The following is a 21,779-nucleotide window of genomic DNA, read 5'->3' as shown; positions in this document are numbered from 1 at the left end:
GTGGGAAAAATAGTTGGATACGTTTTGAATGCACCTCATCTATTAAACTCACACCCAAGAACTGAATTAAATATGAACTATTACTAGCTTACATCTAAAATAGAAGAAGCAAACTAAAGCAGACAGAGGAAAATGAAGCTATATTATTGATACTATGTCAACACCAAAGAAAAGGGACCATTAGTTTTTCATAAAAATTACATACAGCAGAGAAAGAAAATAAGTACTTCAAATATAGCATATACAACAAAAGTAGTTCCACTACCAAATATATTTTAAAAGATCATTTTTTTTTTTTTTTTTTTTTTTTGTTTGCAAGACTGACATTAATCAAACATTTAACAATTTTAATGTCGTTAGCTCCGATTTAACAATCTGAAAATACACAGTATATACAGATAAAAAGAATATATAAAAAAAATATTTCTTACCTTACTAGTAACAGTGAAAGTCCAAGAATTAGTACACTTCTTATTGGACATATTTACTTTCAAGTCAGAATTTATGTGTAACTTCACATAATCCAAATTGGAAACAAGCTGAAATGATTAAAAAAAAAAAAAAATTAATTATGAGAAAGAGACTAAATATTACAAAAACAAAAAGTTTAAATTTGTTATTATGAACAACAAGTAAAGTACATTTGATTTGCTAACAAACATTTCTTGTTCTACCTCAATAATAATGGTAATATGTTAGGTGCTAATCGAAAAAAGGTAGACTTAACTGTCAGGTTTGATTGCATTCAAATCTGAATGTAATCAATTTCACAAGTTCACAGAAAGATGGAATGCCATCAAGAATTTTGCAGGGTGAAAGGCATTTCTCAAATTATATTAATTTTCAGAGCTTTTTAATGTAAAAATTTGAGGGTAGAAAAATAAGATCATTAGTTTTTTTTGTTTTTTTTTTTTCACTTAATCGAAACTGCTAAAGCTAAAATAAATTGACTGATTCCAGTTTGTAAGGAAATTGATACTTTTGATATAATTAAACTAAAGAAAACAAGTTGAAGAGAAAGGTGCCACTAGAGAATATAACTGTTGCAATATTTTAACAGGATAAAGAATAAAGTCAAATACAGTGCAATAATCAAAGCCTCCACACTTAGGGTTTTGTGGACCCCATCTAGATTTTGATTAAACATTGAAAGAGGTGTCAGTAGAGCATAACTGATGCAATACTTAAACATAGGATGAAGAATAAAAGTCAATCACCTTTTATTAGATCAATAATCAAAGCCCCCCTATTTAACAGACATAGTTTGATTTCGATTAACCCTTTAGTGTTCAGATTGTTCTATCAAACATAATGATTATTGATTTACATTGTTTTGAATAAATCATGCACTAGCTCATATCTTTGAGATTTCGATGGTGTGATTGTTTAATGTAGAATAACATTGTAGGGTAGGTGTGTGAGCTTGGATCTGGTCAGTTCGAACATAAAACAAATTGAATATTTTGGCTGGATATGGCCGGTTTAAATGCTAAAGTCTACATTGAAAATAAAAGGCCAAATATAATGCATGACAGGAGATAGTTAAACCTTTATAATTAATTGCTGCAATAGACTAACATTTGGATATGAATGGCTCCTTTATAAACTTGACATATATTAACAATTTTCCTATAAGGGGCAAATACATTATAAATGATACGACGAACTACTGATTGCTGCAACCTCTGCACCACAACACAACCAAATACTGCAAATGACAAATTAAAACAAATTATTACCAAAGATTCAGGATTTTCTGAAAGTAACAACTTTTCAGCCAATTTTTCCATGTAAGAAATTCCATGAAGTTGCTTGTCCCGAGCCTTTTGAAGTGACTGTTTCTTAAATTCAAACCTGTCCTTCCACTCTTGTAATTCGTCTTCGGAATGAGCTTGAGTACAGTTTTCACTGTAAGAGCACTTACCAGTTTCCAGGAAACTAAAAAACATAGACACAAACAGTAAGTTTCATTCAGTAACAATTATAAAATCCTCATTACACAGGCTTTTATTTTCACCTTTTTTTAAACAGTATTTTAAAACATAAACTTTTGATGGTGAAGCTATCAAAAAAGAAACATCCAAGATTGACAAAATGAATATCCTGATATCCTCAAACGAGGGGCTTGATCCAAATACTTGCAACTGAGGCCCTATCAAAGACATCCAAGGGCTAATTGATGGTGTTAAACTGGGTATTCTTTTATCTTTAACCTGTTGCAGTCATTGGACTAAGGCCATGCTTTAAAGGGTTTTAGTCAAATGGACTGACATCAGCACTTACTTTTTGAAGTCTGACACTTTAGTCTCTTTTGCCAAACCAGTAAATTGTCAAGTGGGGAGGTGGGGCTAAAAAAAAGCACAAGCACACATGTTGGGCTTCCAGTTTCCATCTACAAGATTCACTTATAAGGCAATGGCCAGCCCAGGGCTATAGTAGAAGACAATTGTTCAAGGTGCCATGCAGTGAAACTGAACCTGGAAGCATATGGCTGCAGAATGAGCTTCTTAACCACACTGCTATACCTGCACCTAAATGCTAGAAATGTTGACCCTCGAGACACATACCTGGGTATGGATATATAGTACAAGTGGATGATGGATGCAACAGGAGTTATTGGTGGTGGGTAGAAGGTAACTGTAGAGATTATCTTCAGAGAAGTAGGGTTAAGAATGTTTGTGAAAGAGATCAAGATACACAGAGATGTTATACTGCAGAGAAACTGATAAATTTGGTACAACAGTATATGATATTCTGATAAGATCCTTTAGAGAGAAAGAAAGAAAAAAAAAGGAGGGTTTCAATATGTAATTTTTGGTAAAAACCTATACAAACAGTTATTTTTGGTGATCACAAGAATTGCTCATAAAACTGTGAGAATTACTAGAGGACCACATGCAATAATTTCAAGTATTGATCACACCACTGAGCTGAAAATGTGCTTCATCTGTGCCTCATCTTTCCACAACACATTTAACTTATGTTTTATCATCACTGATTTCATCTTTCATTCTTTCCCTAGTGTCAATTTTTGAACTGTGTTCATGCTGGGGAACGGCCTCCAGGGTGCTTTATTTATTTATTTATTTGAGTCATTATAGTGACACCAGTATTTATGCCAGTCAATCTGACATTTATTTAAACATTCAATATTTCAATGATTGGTTATGTTATCATTTTGACTTAGCACTGGCTATGATGTGGCTAGAATGTATGCTGCCTGGGGCAGCCCTTGAATTTTCCCCACCCAACTATACTTGTTTATATAGCAAACCCAAAAGCACCATTACCATAAAAGCACCGTCTTGGTCAGCCCCCACTTCTCTTATATCATCCATCCACACTAATATTATATATCCAATGAAGCATGCTTCATTTCTTTCCAGCTTTCTGAAATCATTTGCATTCAAGTTCCACATCTCTTTACCTCACAACATCCTACTTTGTACACAATTATCATACAATCTGCTCCTCACACAGAGAGAGGAACCCTTTGTTACTAGAAGAACTAACAGCTTCCTCAAATTTTCAACTTCCTTACCCTGACAATTATGCTGTCAGATCACCCACCTTTACTGCAAATTAGGTCATCTAGGTAACAGAAGCTATCAACTACTTTTAGGGAGCCTTTAGAGAATATTGAAGAATATATTTCATTGTGTACTCTTACCGGAACAAAAACAACAAAAAAAACAACAAAAGAAGTCAACTTATTTTAAGGAAGAAACAGAAGTGAGTTCCATGTTTTGGACAGTTGTTCTTTGTCAAGAAAAAGCAATGAAGAAAAAAAAATGAAAGAAAGTTCTGTGGAAGTAATGCTTTATTATGAAAACCTTATGTGACAGGAATAAAATTGATGGTAGAAGTGGTTAGGGTGACATAATATTTCTCAGCCAGAAATATATATTTTTTTCAATCAAAGAAGATGATCTGCAAGACTCCTACTGTATATGTGTGAGAGCATATCTATGTACAGTGGGGTGGGTATACAAATGGTTCCTAGTACAAAAGAGCATGAACAAAAGGTTCCTCAATGTCCATGTATACATCTCATGTAACTTACAAATTTTTACATTTTATATAGAAAATAATATTTCTTATATTTTTTGCTAAAAACATAATCATGGATTCACACAAGTAAGACAAAGGATAAAAACAAACACATATATACATATATATTTATGTATTTCCTATTGATAGATGGACAAAACCTCATTTCACACCTATACGTTGAGTTTGGGTGTGGTTCAGAACAGACCACCCCTATTTATATGTATTTCAATTACTCATGTAATTAAGGCAGCAAGCAAGCAGAATCATTAGCACATCAGGCAAAATGCACAATGGCATTTCGTCTGTCTTTACATTCCGAGTTCAAATCTCACCATGGTCAACTTTGCCTTTCATCCTTTTGTGGTCAATAAAATAAGTACCAGTTGAACACTGAGGTCAAGATAATTGACTTGCCCCCACCCCAAGAAATTGCAGGTCTTGTACCAAAGTTTGAAATCAATTACTCATATATGAAGAGGCATTTGTAAAGTGGTTGTGTAGAATGTTTATCAGTCTGTGTGTGTGTGTGTGGGGGGGGGGGGGTTACTTTAAAACTCATCTCCTCCGTTTTCTTTTCATCTCTACAAATCCAGTAAATAGTACCATTCCGCAATCATACATACTGGTTAAAATATCAAATTACTGGTTTCATACACACCAGTATTCTAATCTAAGGTAGTTCTAAGTGCCTATATTAATTGAATTATAGCTAGGCTAGTTTTTGCAAAACAATAAATGTTTTATTTTCTTATTTGTATATTGGAACAAGCATTTTTTAGCTTAGTTCAGAACATTCACAGTTTTCATCACTGAGAATATCATGGTCTCTCAACACATTGCTTCTGACTGCATCTTCACTTGCATAGCATCACTGTTTATCAGAGAGTGCCGATAGAAAAGACTTCCCAACAAATAAAAATAAATAAATAAACCCTGCTGCTAGATAGAACAATGACTTTGAAGCCATGGAAAACACTTTGGGATGCTGCCATCTTTGCTGGTGCATAATCCTGTATCTTCTGCCCAATCATTATATAAATGATACTCCTAACAAGTCTATGTTTTTTAAGAGGCTCAGCTGTAAGCCACTGGAATCAAATTAGTGGTTAGATGGAACTCAGAGCCATGGATTCCTTTTCTCTTTCCCCTCACCCAAACCCTCAAACCTTTGAATTACAAAGCTAATTCACAAGACAATTCTTCCTTCTCATCACAAACATTTGTAAACTTTGATCTATTCATCACTTCCTGCTGGTTTACCTACTGATAAATAAACCAAAGGAATATTATTTGAGACACAAATCTCTTGTCCTCTGTTTCTAACCTATCTCTGTTCTCAAAGTACACTCTATAATCCAACTTTGTCTTGAAAATTGGTTTCTGTATATACATACAGATTGAAGCCATTCCTCTTATCACATGCATCTGTCATCAGGATATCAACAATGAAGACTTGCAATTGATTTGATTTGGACAGTTTCACTGCTATTATCTATAAATAGTAGAGCAACAAGCTAATAAAATCATTAGTGTTGCAATGTGTCCCTTGTGAAAACTGTGGCCCCTTGTTTGCTTACCTGATCTCCCTGAGATCAAGTAACAAAGCCATCATTACCTGACAAGCATCACAGTATTGAGAAGAAGATAACCATCCTTTCAACTTCCCAATACTAAATTGCCTGAGACCACCTCTGGTTCTTTGATCCAAAAACTTGGCATTTTAAAGTGGGTCTTTTTTTTAAATTTCTAAATTAAAAACCTTCAATCAACATTTATTAAGTTAGGTTCCAAACACCACAAAGGAAAAAGTGAGTTACTTTACTAAAATCCATCTAAAATATTAATTTAAAATTTTGGCACAAAGCCAGCAATTTCAGGGTAGGGGGAATCGATTACATCATCTCCAGTACTCAACTGGTACTTATTTTATTGACCCTGAAAGGAAGAAAGGCAAAGTCGACAACAGTGGAATTTGAACACAGAGCATGAAGACAGACAAAATGCCACTAAGCATTTTGTCCAGCATGCTAATGATTCTTATTTCTTTATTGCCCACAAGGGGCTAATCACAGAGGGGACAAACAAGGACAGACAAAGAGATTAAGTCGATTACATCGACTCCAGTGCATAACTGGTACTTAATTTATCGACTCCGAAAGGATTAAAGGCAAAGTTGACCTCGGCAGAATTTGAACTCAGAATGTAACAGCAGACGAAATTCCGCTAAGCATTTCGCCCGGCACGCTAAAGATTCTGCCAGCTTGCTGCCTTCATGTTAATGCTAATGATTCTGCCAACTCACTGTCTTATCCATCCAAAATATTGGCTACTTTTGAGTAGAACATTACTATATTTCTTTAAAAATAGGACAAAAATGTTAATGACAGCAAAGGTTAACTATTTTTTTTTGGTTTTTTTCTATTTATTTTTTTTACATAAGGCTTTGTGGAGCTAATTTACCTGGTCATAATATTGTCTTTTCAAGTGTAAGGAAAATTCTTATTTTAACAATTAAGTAAAACAAAACAAGAACATTGATTGCTGAGAACAGAAAAATGGTGGTGATGAGAAGATCCAAAAATTAAAGTATTCTTACCGAACACACATGGTATATTCTTCTGCCCGCAAACCTCTAGGAGGTGCTCGATACAACCAGTCACAGCTATCATCAGAGGTAATCCTTTTTTTGTGTAGATCTCCTCTACAGTGAATTTCCAGTTCTGCTTGATTTCGGAATACAAGTTCACAAAAACTACATTCCAAGGTAATATTTTCCCCTCCATTGACTTGTTTTCTGTGAACATCACAGAGCCAATGGTTTTCTAAGTCTGATCTCTTTTTAAACTCCAAATCACAAATTTTACACCAATAACCAAATTCTTCAGAAACATTTCTGGAAGACTGAATGGTATCTATAAAAAGAGAGAAAAAAAAAGCAAGTTATAGAACAGTTAATAGTCATAGGTTGGGGGGGGGGGGGTCAACATAACAATAAAATAAGGAATTATTTTCACAGGATGCAGAAACATGGTTTACAGAAAAAAATGGACCATTTTCCTTTACGTGTTGAGGAATTTAAAAATTAAAAATATAAACATATTTACGCAATGAACTTACAGAATTGTTTACAGTATCAAACAAAATGTTTAACAAGTATTTATTCTGATTCTTTACATTCTGAGTTCAAATCTTACCCAAGCCAACTTTGCCCTTCAGCCTTCCTAGGACAATAAAATAAAATACCAACCTAGATCAAGGTTTTAGCAGGAGTGTTAGAGCATTGGACAAAATGCTTTACAGTATTTGTTTTGGCTCTTAGCACTTTAAATGCTCAGGCAGATTTGTGGAAGACTTGTCTGTATCTAGTTGACAAGATAGTGTCTTACAGACGCATGCCGTCGGTAATTACTCAGGCCATCTAGAGAATTGCCACAGGGTTCATCATCATCATCATCATCATCATCATCGTTTAACGTCCGCTTTCCATGCTAGCATGGGTTGGACGATTTGACTGAGGACTGGTGAAACCGGATGGCAACACCAGGCTCCAATCTGATTTGGCAGAGTTTCTACAGCTGGATGCCCTTCCTAACGCCAACCACTCAGAGAGGGTAGTGAGTGCTTTTACGTGTCACCCGCACGAAGGCCAGTCAGGCGGTAATCTTTACAAAACAAACTGCCTTGCAACAAGCACTTTCTCTAAAAGAAACTACCCTTACTGCCTTTTTTAAGTTGTGTCAAGTACATAAAGATGCAAGAAAACTCCTTTACCCACAAAGCTAATTCACAAGACAATTCTTCCTTCTCATCACAAACATTTGTAAACTTTGATCTATTCATCACTTCCTGCTGGTTTACCTACTGATAAATAAACCAAAGTATTACACCTGGAGAAACAATAAATGACACAAGAGGAAACAGGCTGACGCTCTTGCAAGAGTGTATAGTGACCCCCCCCCCCCCCCAGCCAAGTTGAATGCTACTATTTATGGCTCCTTTTCCATGAAGTACATGGTCCCAAATCATTCCAAGATTCAAGGAGGATAAATGGTCATGTGTGCGAAACTTATAGGGAAGCATGTTATGTTATCAACAAGGTTTTTTAGAAAATGATGAGCATTGGAACCTTGCATTGACTGAAGCATCAGTATCAGATTCTCCAAGGGAACTCCGTAACCGTTTTGCAATTATACAATTGACATGTGTCAACTTGGCAGTCCCCTACAGCTTTGGATGAAACATCGTGAGGACATGGCTGAGGACTTAAAGTATGCAGTTCAACAGGCAAACCCAGATATCAATATTCAGTTCTCTGAAACAATTTTTAACCAAACACAGATTGAAATTGAGGATCAAGTTTTGACCACAGGAGGCAAAAATTTGCAAGAGTCTGGTTCTGGACTGCCAAAAACAAACTGTCAAATTAGTGATTTAACTTGAAGAGACATAGCAAGAGAGATAAATTATGACATCACAGACTCGGCTGCATTTGTGAATGAACATCAACCTAAACTTCTTCCAGAACAATGCTGTGCACATGATAAAATTTTTCATGTTTTATTATTATTATTATTATTATTATTATTATTTTATATTGTGAATTGATTTCCCAACTGAAAAATAAATTTTACCCCAATTGAAAAATAAATTGAATTTAGAATAACAAATTTCTCTACAACATATTTTGCTTTTTTCTTCCAATATATAGGGAACAATTTTATTCCCGGGCAACGCTGGGTGTCTCTGCTAGTAGAACATAAAACATACATAGAAAACAATATAATTCAATCAATTATTTTACCTTCTGCATGGTTATAGGGACCATGGGAATTTGTAGAAACATTGTTGGTAGAATCCAATAATCTATTTCCATCTCCAGTGGGTAAACATAAAGTTGAAGACTGAGGACTGTGAAAGGAGTCCTTTCTCTCTTCCCCTTCAGGGGAGAGTCTTTTAAGATGGGATTCTAAGTTGGCATTCATGGTGTTGTCATAAACTTCATAATCATCATCAATATCCTGGTAAAAAAATATATAAAATATATATATAAAGTAGAACATGTTTTCTTTTTTTTTTTTGCAGAAAGCAGTTATAAAGTGATTGACATTAGGAAGGGCATCCAGTTATAAAAACTATGACTAAGCAGCTGACATCAAGTTGGATCCTGTCAAACCATCTAACCCATGCCGGCAAGGAAAACAGATGTCAAAAAATGATAATGATGCAATATTCAATTCTGTATCAATTTATAGCTAAATTTTATCATGTTATCAAGTAAAAATAGCAATAATAAAATCTATAAAAATCAAAACCATATAAAAAGACAAGTTTTAGTAGAAATATTAATAAATATAAGTGCTTACAATTGATGAAATAACCCAAGAAGAGACGAAGTCTTGAATGTACTTCATTCTAATTTACAAGTATATTGGATCACAAAATTATTATTATTATTAATCTGCAAGCTAGTAGAAATAATAGAATGCAATCCCAAAACTCTTACATCATTCTATCCAGATTTTGAATTATATCAGGGCTAATTTAGCATTTCATTCTTTCAAGATTGATACAATACGAACAAGTAGCATGCTAAAATAGATTCAACTGATAAAATTATGCCTGTGAAATATATGTAGTGTAAAGAAAAACAGTTAATAACTACCACTGTAAAACATTAAGTTAGTTTCACTATCAAACAGGAAATAGAAGTGAGGGGGTGTCTAGAATGATGCAACACAATAAAAATAGTACAAACAGATGATGAAATATTTGTAAAATAAAAATGAATAAATAAAATAAAATAAATAATAATAAAGGCAGTGCTCCAGTATGGCCAGAGTCAAATGACTGACACAAAGGAAAAGAGATGAAATTCTATAACTCACCTGTTCCTGCAACGCTACAATTACATTCTTGATTCTGTTTAGTTCTACTGAAGCTTTTGTACTCTGGATAAACGGGAGGAGAGAGAAGAGAATTTAGAGAAATAAATGTTTAAAAATCATTGTAAAACAAGTTTCTTTACCGCGCGCGTGTGTGTGTGTGTGCGTGCGTGTGCGTGTGTGTGTGATGATTTTGATTTTAAAATAGGAGAGGAAAACTGCAAATTTTGGGGGAGGGTAAAGTCAAGTTCAACTCCAGTTCCTGATTAGTATTATATTTTATATTTTAACGACCCCCCGGAACAATGAAAAGTAAAGTTGAACATGGCAGGATGTAAAAAAGATTTATTAAAATTCAAACACAATTGCAATAAATAAAAAATATCTATTTATATATTTATATAGATGTGTATATTTATTCTAGCAATATTGTCACAAAAACAAAAAGTAACATTTAATGAGAGGAATATTCTGCATGTGTGTGTGTACCCATAGTCCTGTGTTTATGCAAGTCAGTACAATTCAAAATGAAATATAGGTAAAATGCAAGCAATTGTTTAATCTTCATATCTCTATTTCCACTTCCTATATTTCATTTTACAGTGTATTGGTTTTTGAACAATTTTAACTCTTCTGGATCATGCTGATTCCACCAAACAATTACATTAAGGGTACAAATGTCTGTCGAATACTGAACCACTTTCAAGCTTTGTGAAGGTGCATGGCCTAGTGGTTAGGATGTTGCATTCACGATTGTGAGGTCATGGTTTTGATTCCCAGACTAGCTGTGCATCGAGTTCTTGAGCAAAACACTTCATTTCATGTTATACCAGTCCACTCAGCTGTAAATGGGCAACCTTGCAACAGACTTGCATACAAGGGTGAGATGGTGACTCAGAGAAACCATGCAGAGGTCTCGCAAGCCACATTTTGTATTCAGTAATTGAAAGGATGAATAATACAACCCATCCAGTGAATCCTGACTGGTTGGAATTAGTTGTTCAACAACATCAAAGGATGATGAGACAAATTAATTCAAGGAGCAGGTGGCAGTTCAGATGAGCAAAGAACTGGAACATTCCATGTTGAAACAGACAGAGGATCCTTTGGTCACATAATGAAAATGTGTCCCATTAAAATCTCAAGAGCAAAATATATTTTCAAATGAGATTCAAGAAAGTATAGAAAAGTGAACATTTCACTTTTCTGATACCAATCTACCTGACACTGCCTGTAATGCTAAGATACAAACATCTTATTCTTAATCTAATCTTCCACCAACATTTTATGTCAATTTATATTTCAAACATCAAATTAATAATAACAAAGTTATTTTACTAAATTCTTCATTATTTTAAAAATTAATAGAGACAAAGGTGTTTTTTTTTTTTCAACAGAAATATGGTAACAAAAGAGTTAAAGAACAGTTCCTCATTGACATAAGGAACCATAAGCATCACTTACATTAGGAATGATTTCTGCCCACTGTGTTGCAAATGATAAAGCAGCATCAAATTTTCCAAGTCGACACAGAAGTTTAACTTTACGTCCTAATGTCTTCTCATCATATGGATCAGTTTCCAAACCTGAAACAGAATGATAAATGATACATCTTTACAAACTATGGCATCATGAAGTTGGTGCTTAACTTCAGACTTACTATGACTGTCGTTTGGCTTTAGCTTCACAGTCATCATCTATCGACTAAAATTTGACCACACATTGGAGCATAATGACAGATATGCAACATATACCATTTGACCATAAGTGTCCACAGTTTTCCAGCAGTCCCAGCATCACTATCCACCATAAGGGTCATGACCACGGTTCTGACAGGATGCTAATGGTTAATTTTCATATGAATGCGTTTTAAGATGATAACCTGGCTAGTAGACAGTTCTGGATGTCTTGTACAGTGCCTAGAAAGCACGTTGTAACTATTATCTTCCTGCTATTTTATTGGTCAAATGGAAAAGGTCACCTCAAAGTTGCTCACTGGTCATTTTCTGCAACCAGAACACCTAAGAATAACATACATCAGCTAGCCCTAAGTTAGCCCAATTTTAGTAAACCTATGATCCAGCCATAACCATCCTATCCCTTTTTTTTTTTTTTGTCCTTTTTTTTTTCAGTCATGATGTTATTTATGATACATTATTTAATTTATCCATTCTTTTATAAAATACATGGTAATTTGTCTGCTATTTCTAGGAAGTTGAGTGACTACAGAGAGGATCCGCATTGAATAATAGCAACAAACTTTTTAGCTTTAAATGAATGAGAAGTGACTCTTACTCTAGATAGGTGACCAGTCTGTTGAGACCAGACAATCTTAAAAATTAAGTACAAATGCAAATGATTCAGTGATTTATCCGTTGTGACTCAAATCAATGCCTCTTTATTGATTGATAACCATGGTGTACTGACCATTATACAGTATACACTCACATACTTTGATTTGGACTTACGTTGCTCAAGTCATACTAATAAAGCTGGTCTGTTACCTCAAATGTTTGCTTACTTTTATCATTCACAAACATTCAGCTGATTCAAACTGCTTTCTACTTTTAGACCCATGACTGGTAATTCTCAGCCAATACACACAGACCATCATCTGCACTTACATCCGCAATTTTTAACAGTAACAAATCTATTTTTGTCCAATCTTTGATTAATCCTCAAAAAAAAATTTTCAATGATTATTTTTGTTGTTTTGGGATGATCATTACTCCAATAGCAATACATGCACTGGTTCAATATTATTTCTTTATTGTTAGTCAATTAGTTAAATATACAACCAACAAATTGGTCATTGGTTTAATGTGCTGGTTAAAATATCAATCAGTTAATTAATCAAAGTACTTTCATCGTTATTCACAACCTGTTCAATGACTTGCCCTCTCTCTTTAAGGTCTACCCCTGGGTTTCGTTTTTTAGTTGATTTTAACCAACTGACTAACAATAAAGAAGTGATATTGAACCAGTGCATGTGTTATCATTATTGGCGTAATGACCCTCCCAAAACAACAAGACAATTTCAACACACGAATTCCCATCAAGAATCTTGCAAACCAAATACAAAAACAAAAAAAAACTTGCAATCTAATTTCAACAATATACAATATATATTCCCAATAAATACAGACATACTGATGGATACGGATTCCCAGTCAATAAGTCGATAGCCTTCTGATTGGGTTGTTTCACTTCTATAGAAACAATAACTTATGTCAGCTGAAAATAGAAAAGCCACTTATGTGGTCACTTGACCCACAGGAAATATCAACTAAATCGCCCATGTACCCTATTCTTAAAAAGGCAGAAGATTGGTTAACGTAGTCCTAGAAACATTGTGTCTTAAAAAATGAAGTTGAGATGGTCTTAGCTACCTTGCTGTTATATTTTCTGTATGGGAGCTAAACGAGGAAGGGGGGGGGTCTAAGCAATAGCACTGCACAGTTAATTATTGAATAAGCTATACAATCCATTCACTAAATTTATTCCAAGTGTATTCACATTAAACAAAGCATAATATACACATAAACACGTTTAAAACAATTTCATAATAATAATTTCTTTATTGCCCACGGGGGGGGGGGGGGGGGGGGGGGCTAAACAGAGGGGACAAACAAGGACAGACAAAGGGATTAAGTCGATTATATTAACCTCAGTGCATAACTGGTACTTATTTAATCAATCCCGAAAGGATGAAAAGCAAAGTCAACCTTGGTGGAATTTGAACCCAGAATGTAATGGCAGACGAAATACCGCTAAGCATTTCGCCAGCGTGCTAACGATTCTGCTAGCTTGCCAGACGATCATTTCTACTAAAGAGACAAGGCTTGAAATTTGGAGAGAGGGGACTAGTCAATTACATCAACCCAGTATTTCACTGGTACTTTCCATAAATCTACAACATCATAAAATTAGCTACTGTGTGACATCTTCAATAATAATAATAATAATAATAAAATGATAATCCTTTCTATTATAGGCACAAGGCCTGAAATATTGGGGAAGGGGTCTACTTGATTACATCAACCCCCCAAAGGATCAAAGGCAAAGTCTACTCTGGTGATGTGTGAACCTAGAAAAAAAAACAGACGAAATGTTGTTATGTATTGTGCAAGGCATGCTAAAAATTTTGCTACCTTGCCACCTTAACAACAATAATAGTAGTAGTAGTAGTAGTAGTCATGCTTATGAAAGGAATGACAATACTGGTTAAAATAGAAAAAATTTTACAAAAAACTCAAAAAATCAGGATAGTGCTGCTATGCAAATGAAGATCGTAAGTATGAGAAAGAGATGCAAATACTAAATTACAGCAACATTACTGGAAAAAGATTCAACAAAAATTATATTTCAGATATATGTAGTGCATGGCTTTATTAGGTCAGTGTTTGAGAGAAAGAGATGGGCTTGGTGTGTTAGTAATCTAACTGGTTAGATCACTCTCATTTGGAGTGTCTTTCCCATGACACATATCTCTATTTGTCATTAGAAATTCTTTCTTTGAAGTTCCAATATGGACTGCTCATCATAAGCTGATGTTTTGATCCTGTATTATATATATATATATATATATATATATATATATATACACACACACACACACACACACACACACACACACACACACACACACACACACACACACACACACACACACACACACACACAATTACATATTATATATATATAAACCAACTTAGACCGTTTTCGTTCATTTAATTAACAATGACAGATACATATAAATAAACTGCTGTTGAGACTGAACTTCTAACTGATTCAAACATGATATAACAAGATATAACTGTTGATTGCATTAGCACTGCTACTCTCCTGGAATGTCTTCTATAGCCTGTCTATTTGCCCACCGCAGTTATGCTCCCTGGAAGACCTCATTTGAAACATCAAAAACTCATCTCCTACTGGCGATGTTTCTCTGTCCATTATGTTTTATGTTCGTTAACTCTTCCTAAACTGTTGGTGCAAGGACAATGAAACTCAAACCAGCAACTCCTCCAATTCCAGGGAATGTTCTAAGGGGATCTATTTTTTTAAGGGCCACCTAATTGGGGCCCCACTGACTCACCTACTTTTACTGAATTTTAAACTAAATATATGGCATTGGCGACCAAATCGGAGCAATGACAACAAATATCCTACCATGAACTCTCAAGCATTATCGTGAGGAGGTTCAATTTCTGAAGAGCTGCTTAAATGGGACCCCACTGACCCCTACTATTTTTACTGCATTTACCTTGCTCCTACACTTATTGATTAAACTATGATCAGCATCGGAGCTTAGCATATTTTCAGAAATAAGTTTAATTACACAAGAGTAGAGGGCGACAAAGTCACCCAATAGTGGGGCTGAAGGCCTCAAAGGTGCCCTCCATAGGAGCTAGCCTGAATACCGCCCAAAGAGTGGTTTCAAGGCTAGTATATAATAAATGATGAGTTTACACATCACAAACCACTTATACAGATCACAGCACTTAACTGACACTGATATTTGTTTCAGGTTACAAAGCAGAAATATTACACACAGAATAAACAAACATTATAATCTCTGTAATGATGATATATAATATTATTTTACATCCCTTTTACTATGTTAGCAATGGTTGACATGTTGTTCCAGCACAACATCTCATTTGTTGCATGTGACACACACACCTGATAATAATGCTTACCCAATTAAATAAACTTGAATTACTGCCAAACAGAAATGGTAGTATATAAATAGGAACAATCAAAACAGTAAAAAAAAGAGGAAATGTTTCATATACACATGATTATTCCTACAGTTAGAATGTTATGTCTGATTCTAGGTCTGGAGTAGATTTCTTCTAAATCATACGGAGAGTGATTGTGTAGATTTCTGAAACTTAGATGATTCACTTCAGCACTAAATCAAAAATAGTTGGATTCCAATTAACTGGCTACAATGACAGATTATCATGAAACAGACATAGCTGTGTAGTTAAGAAATATTACTCGACAACCATGTGACATCAAGCCTACTGTGTGCTGCCTTCTACTATAGCCTTGGGATGGCCAAATCAGTGTAAGATTTTGTGAGTGGAAACAGCAGGGAAGCCTACTGCAACATGTAACATCATCATTTAACATGTATTTTCCATGCTGGCATGGGTTGGGAAGTTTGACAGGAGTGGCAATCCGGAGGGCTGTACTATGCTCAAGTCATCTGATTTGGCATGGTTTCTATGGTTGGATGCCTTTTCTAATGACAACCGTTTCACAGAATGTACTGGGTATTATTCATGTGGTGCTGGCATGGGTACTTTTTTAAGCGATGCCAGCACTGGCACACATCTATGTGACATCAGCATGAATGCCTCTTTAAGAGGTACTGGCAAGAGTGTTATTTTACATGGAACTAGCATGAGTGCTTCTTAGATGGCACCTGCACGGGTGCTTTTTACATGGTGCTAGTACATAGCATTATCATTACTGTTTTTGTTAGTTTAATTAATTTTTTTACCAAGGGTTGGCCAGGTCTCACTGTGTCTACCCACTTAGCATGGTCCCTCACCATGCATACACATCAGCATGGGATGACAAAATGAATGCATCAGATAAAGACATCTTGTGGTATTTGTTTTGAATTTGTTACATCACTTTACTCCGAGTTTGACTCCACCATTCTATCTTCCAAGGCCCACAAAACAAGTACTGGAACCAATATAACCAATAGAATCCCATGGTAATGATGCTCCAAGACCACAGTCAGTTGACTAAATCTAATAAAAGGAACATGATATTTAATAGAACATTAAAATAAAATGGGAAACAAAGAATATTGTCATAAAAATGATGAGTGTTCAATTGCATCTGTACATCAACTTTCTGTGGATGGAATAAAAGGGGTGGAATTTTGGGATAAGCACCCTCACCATAGACATTTCTAAAAAATTCTTTCTTCAAATATTTCTTTGGGCTTCTATGTTTTAAACACAATTACTTTAAACTAGTAAAAATATATACATATATAAACAGGTGTTTCTAAAATTCATAGTTGGTTGGAAAGCGAGGCAGTGAATAAAATTCAAGCAACAAAAATATATTCAAATATAATGATTTTACCCTCAAACATTATTTATCTTTCTGAAGGCTAGTCATTCTGTTTCAGTACTACTTCATTCATAACATTCTTTAAAGATTTTATGGTGAGAAACAGTATCACATTCAGTTAAGTGAAGCATTTATTTAAAAGATCTAAATTATAGTACCCAGGTTTTTATTATTCGAGCTTTATGTCTCCAGTCTACAACAATATGGCTACAATGAGGTCACTGAGGTCATAGATATTTATGTTTCATTGATAGGAGATATATATGTGTGTGTGTGTGTGTGTGTGTGTGTGTGTGTGTGTGTGTGTGTGTATGTGAATAGAACATTTATAGAACATTAAAACAAATTATGAACAAAAAACTTTTGTTTTGTATTTTATTCACTTGTCATTGTTTTTAAGATGTGTAATTATTTGGAAATGTTTGGGTTAAAATGGGGGTAGATGAATATAAATGATGTCCAGATGATGACATTCTGAAAATTTGATTTTAGATATGTCTAGTTTAGTTTTGTGATATTATTGATAGTCTGAGAATGTATTGATAGTCTGAGGTTTAATAAGACATCATTAGCAAAGTATAGACTTCCAGAGTTATCCTTGCCGTAATGATTAAAATAATGTTAGTCATTAAGCTAATGTATTTTCTTTGCCATATAAACATTCCTATGTAGATTTCTTGTACTCATTGCATTCAATACATTAATACTAACTTAACTATTACTTTTTCATGCAGATGGCACCTGAGTGGTTTAGTTATTTATTACTTTTTAACTGTCATACTTTACAATCGTGAAGTGGCAGAGATCTTCTACATGCTTATCTAGTTTACTTTTTTACTCTTTTACTTGTTTCAGTCATTTGACTGCAGCCATGCTGGAGCACCGCCTTTAGTCGGGCAAATCAACCCCAGGACTTATTCTTTGTAAGCCTAGTACTTATTCTATCTTTCTCTTTTGCCGATCCGCTAAGTTACGGGGATGTAAACACACCACCATCGGTTGTCAAGCGATGTTAGGGGGACAAACACAGACTCACAAACACACATATATATATATATATATACATGATGGGCTTCTTTCAGTTTCCGTCTACCAAACCCACTCACAAGGCTTTGGTCGGCCTGAGGCTATAGTAGAAGACACTAGCCCAAAGTGCCATGCAGTGGGACTGAACCCAGAACCATGTGGTTGGTAAGCAAGCTACTTACCACACAGCCACTCAACACACAACTACCATGCAATTCTTAGTATGGATAGACAGACAGACGGACAGACACACAAAGACATGGACATATATATGTAAACCATCATCATCTAATGTCCGCTTTCCATGCTGGTATGAGTTGGATAGTTCGACAGGAGCTGGCAAGCCAAGGGACTACACAAGACTCCAATGTCTACTTTGTCATAGTTTCTACACCTTTCCTAACACCAAGCACTTTACAGAGTGTACTGGGTGCTTTTTATGCAGTATTAGTGAGGTCACCAAGTAATTCACAAGAAAAGACCTTCTCAACTGAGAGGGGAGTAGTATTGAAGGAAGTGGCTCTGTGCCAGGTGATAAGAGGCTAAAGTATGATAGAGAGACAGTAAAAGATGTCTTGCTGTAAGGGGACATGCATATATTTATATCCTTACAACGATATACGTATGTTTGTACATTCATTGTACATTCACTTTTCCATGTTTGCATGGATTGGACAATTATTGAGGCATTGTTTTGCAATCAAATGCCCTTCCTCACCAGTTTTTCAAGTAAGGGATCTCTTAATTCACATGCCCACAAAGGTGCAGAGTGGTTGGACAAGTTGACAAAAGTGACAACAACAACAATGCTCATAGCAACTTATCAAAGACTGAAAATATAAGCACACACGTGTAATGTACATACAAGATTCTTTCAGTTTCCATCTATCAAATTCAATTACAAGGCATTGATTAGGCTTGGACTATAGTAGAAGATACTTGGCCAAGATGTCTTGCAGTGGGACTGAACCTGAGATCACATGATTGGGAAGTAAACTTCTCAACCATACCTGATTTTATATCATCATCAGCAGCAGCAGCCTGAAAGTACAACTGTTTGTGTTTCCAGACAACCCTCTTACTATTATCAATAATTCTCATTTTAATATCTCTGGTTATAACACACTAAAATATTCACATGTTCATTTCTGATAAGGCAGTAGAGTATATACAATCACTTTTTTTATTATTATTATTATTACTATTACTATTATTATTATTATTATTACTACTACTACTACTACTACTACTACTACTACTACTACTACTGCTGCTGCTGCTGCTGCTGCTGCTACTACTACTACTACTACTATTACCACTACTACTACTACCACCATCACCACCTCTTAAATGATTCATTCTAAATTAAGAATATTTAATGGAGGAAGACTTCACATTTAAATAGCTCTTCTAGGTAGAGTTGCTCTCTTTGCCCATCTAACAACCACTGCTACTATCACCAACACTACTGCTGCTGCTGCTTTCTTATTTGAACTCCTCTCCTTTTTGGGTGGAGGGGGGGGTGTATTACCTCTTTCTACCTTCCCAGCTCCAATTCTTACCTTCTGCCACCTCAGTTCACCTTACACCTCACACTTATGAAACCTTCCACTCTCCACCTTCCCCACTGCCTACAGGCCAAAATAGGGAGCAAGGACCGAATGCAATGAACTAATTGTTACCTGATGCACATCATCATCATCATCATCATCACCTATAGTTTTATCTAATTCAAGCTTTACCTTTTCAGTTTTTTTTTTTTGTGTTTGTTTTTGTTTTGTTTCTGTTTTTGACAAGTTCATATTTCACATTAAGCACATAATTGTCAACGTCCACCAAAACAATTTTTACCACTAAGAAGCTTTTGATGAATTTACCTGGTGTAATTGACACTTTAAATCTTCCTGGCCCTCCCTCATTTGTTCATATTTCAGACTTCAGAGTAGTTTGTAAGGGGGGGGGTAGGTTCGATGGGGGTACAAGTCTGTTTAGGATTAAAAGGTAATAACAAGGTAATGAAAGATGAAAATAAAATACTAGATTCTATAAAAAGGTAAACTCACATGACAATAGACTATTTTAGTTGAAAATAAATATAAAATAGCTTCATTAAATTCTGGGTTAGAGTGGTATTAAAAAAAAAAAGATATAATTAAATAATCAGATAAGAATTAAAGGTATAAAGGTATAAAAGTGAACTCAGAAACAGAGAGAAAAGAATATGCAAATATCAACGACTGGAAGCTAATTGTTAACTGAAACAATCTTTTATCTTTTACTTGTTTCAGTCTTTTGACTGAGGCCATGCTGGGGCTCAGCTTTGAATGGTTTAGTTGAACAAATTGACCCTAGTATATATTTTTTAAGTTTAGTATTTTATTGATCTTCTTTGCTGAACCGTTAATTTATGGGATCATAAACAACCAACACACACACATGCATATGATGGGATTCCACACAGTCTCCATTTGTCAAATTCACTCACAAGGGATAGGCTGGCTTAGAGCTATAGCAGAAGACACTAGCCCAAAGTGCCATGCAGTGAGATTGAACCTGAAACCACATGTTCACAAAGCAAGCTCCTTAACCACACATTTATGCTTGGACTGACTTAAGAAACTTTTGAACTGACAGAAAAGGAATCAAGCAAGAGGATACTATTAAATTAAATTAAATCAACCAGTAATAAACATAAGGAGAATAAATAACATTCAGTTCTTGTAAGACAGCAAGCTGGCAGAAACGTTAGCATGCTGGACGAAATGCTTAGCGGTATTTCGTCTGTCTTTACGTTCTGAGTTCAAATTCCACCGAGGTCAACTTTGCCTTTTGTCCTTTCTGGGTCAATAAATGAAGTACCAGTTGCGTACTAGGGTCAATATAATCGACTGGCTCCCTCCCAAAAAATTTCGGGCCTTGTGCCTAGAGCAGAAAAGAATATTCAGTACCAGGAGGAGAATAAATAACAGCAAACCTCTGATTCGTCAGATCCTGTCAAACCAGCTAACCTATACCAACAGGAAAGCCACATGTTTTATGGTGATAACGATCTCATTATAAAGCATACAAATCTATTGAGGTTAGAAGTGTTTAACATCCACACACACTTTGGATGTTGAATTTGTTGAGTAGTTAGAGTATTGGACAAAATATCTTGAGCTATTTATTCTGACATCTCATGTTCTGAGTTCAAATCCAACCAAGGTCAACTTTGCTTTTTATCATTCCAGAGTTGATAAATAGAAGTATTGGCCTAGGATGGAGGAATGATGGAAATGTTTGAGTGTCAGAGAGAATGCCTTATGGCATTCATTCTGGTTCTTTATGTTCTGAGTTCAAACCTCATCATGGTTTACTTGGGTGGTAGACTTATTCTGTCACCTCATTTAACATTCCCATCTGGTCCTTGGGTGCTTTTAGCAGAGAACACTCTCTTGTAAGCGTTCAACCTAAAACTTTGGGTTGGGAATATCTTCCCCCCTCTCTCTCTCACACCAGTCTCCCAGCTTCTATATAGGGTTATGGGTATTGTCATCCTCTCCTGACTAAGTGATAAAAAAAAATATGTACATGTCAGAGATGGAGAGTGTTATAACACATTTACCAGTAGGTGCATCATTGAAAACTATCTGCATTTAGAATGTTGATGTTGATATAATGTGTGTGTGTGTGTGTATAAACATACAACCACACATAAATCACACATAAAAAAGT

At 35.1% G+C, this 21,779-nt stretch overlaps 1 protein-coding gene across 1 annotated transcript in view; it reads right to left on the bottom strand.

Annotated features, from left to right (window-relative positions):
* LOC106870237 (ATP-dependent RNA helicase with zinc finger domain) overlaps positions 1–21,779 on the bottom strand; it is a 94,426-nt gene that overhangs the window by 22,375 nt on the left and 50,272 nt on the right. The window contains exons 4-9 of the mRNA XM_089354337.1: positions 11,400–11,521; positions 9,939–10,001; positions 8,855–9,071; positions 6,650–6,965; positions 1,740–1,938; positions 432–539 (exon numbers count right to left, since the gene is read on the bottom strand). Of these exons, the coding sequence (XP_089210463.1) occupies positions 432–539; positions 1,740–1,938; positions 6,650–6,965; positions 8,855–9,071; positions 9,939–10,001; positions 11,400–11,521 (1,025 nt within the window). The remainder of the gene's footprint in view (positions 1–431; positions 540–1,739; positions 1,939–6,649; positions 6,966–8,854; positions 9,072–9,938; positions 10,002–11,399; positions 11,522–21,779) is intronic.

This window comes from Octopus bimaculoides, chromosome 6 (assembly GCF_046866305.1).
Source record: "Octopus bimaculoides isolate indiv1 chromosome 6, ASM4686630v1, whole genome shotgun sequence".
Classification (NCBI taxonomy): Eukaryota; Metazoa; Mollusca; class Cephalopoda; order Octopoda; family Octopodidae; genus Octopus; species Octopus bimaculoides.
This window is presented reverse-complemented; position numbering and strand designations above follow the sequence as displayed.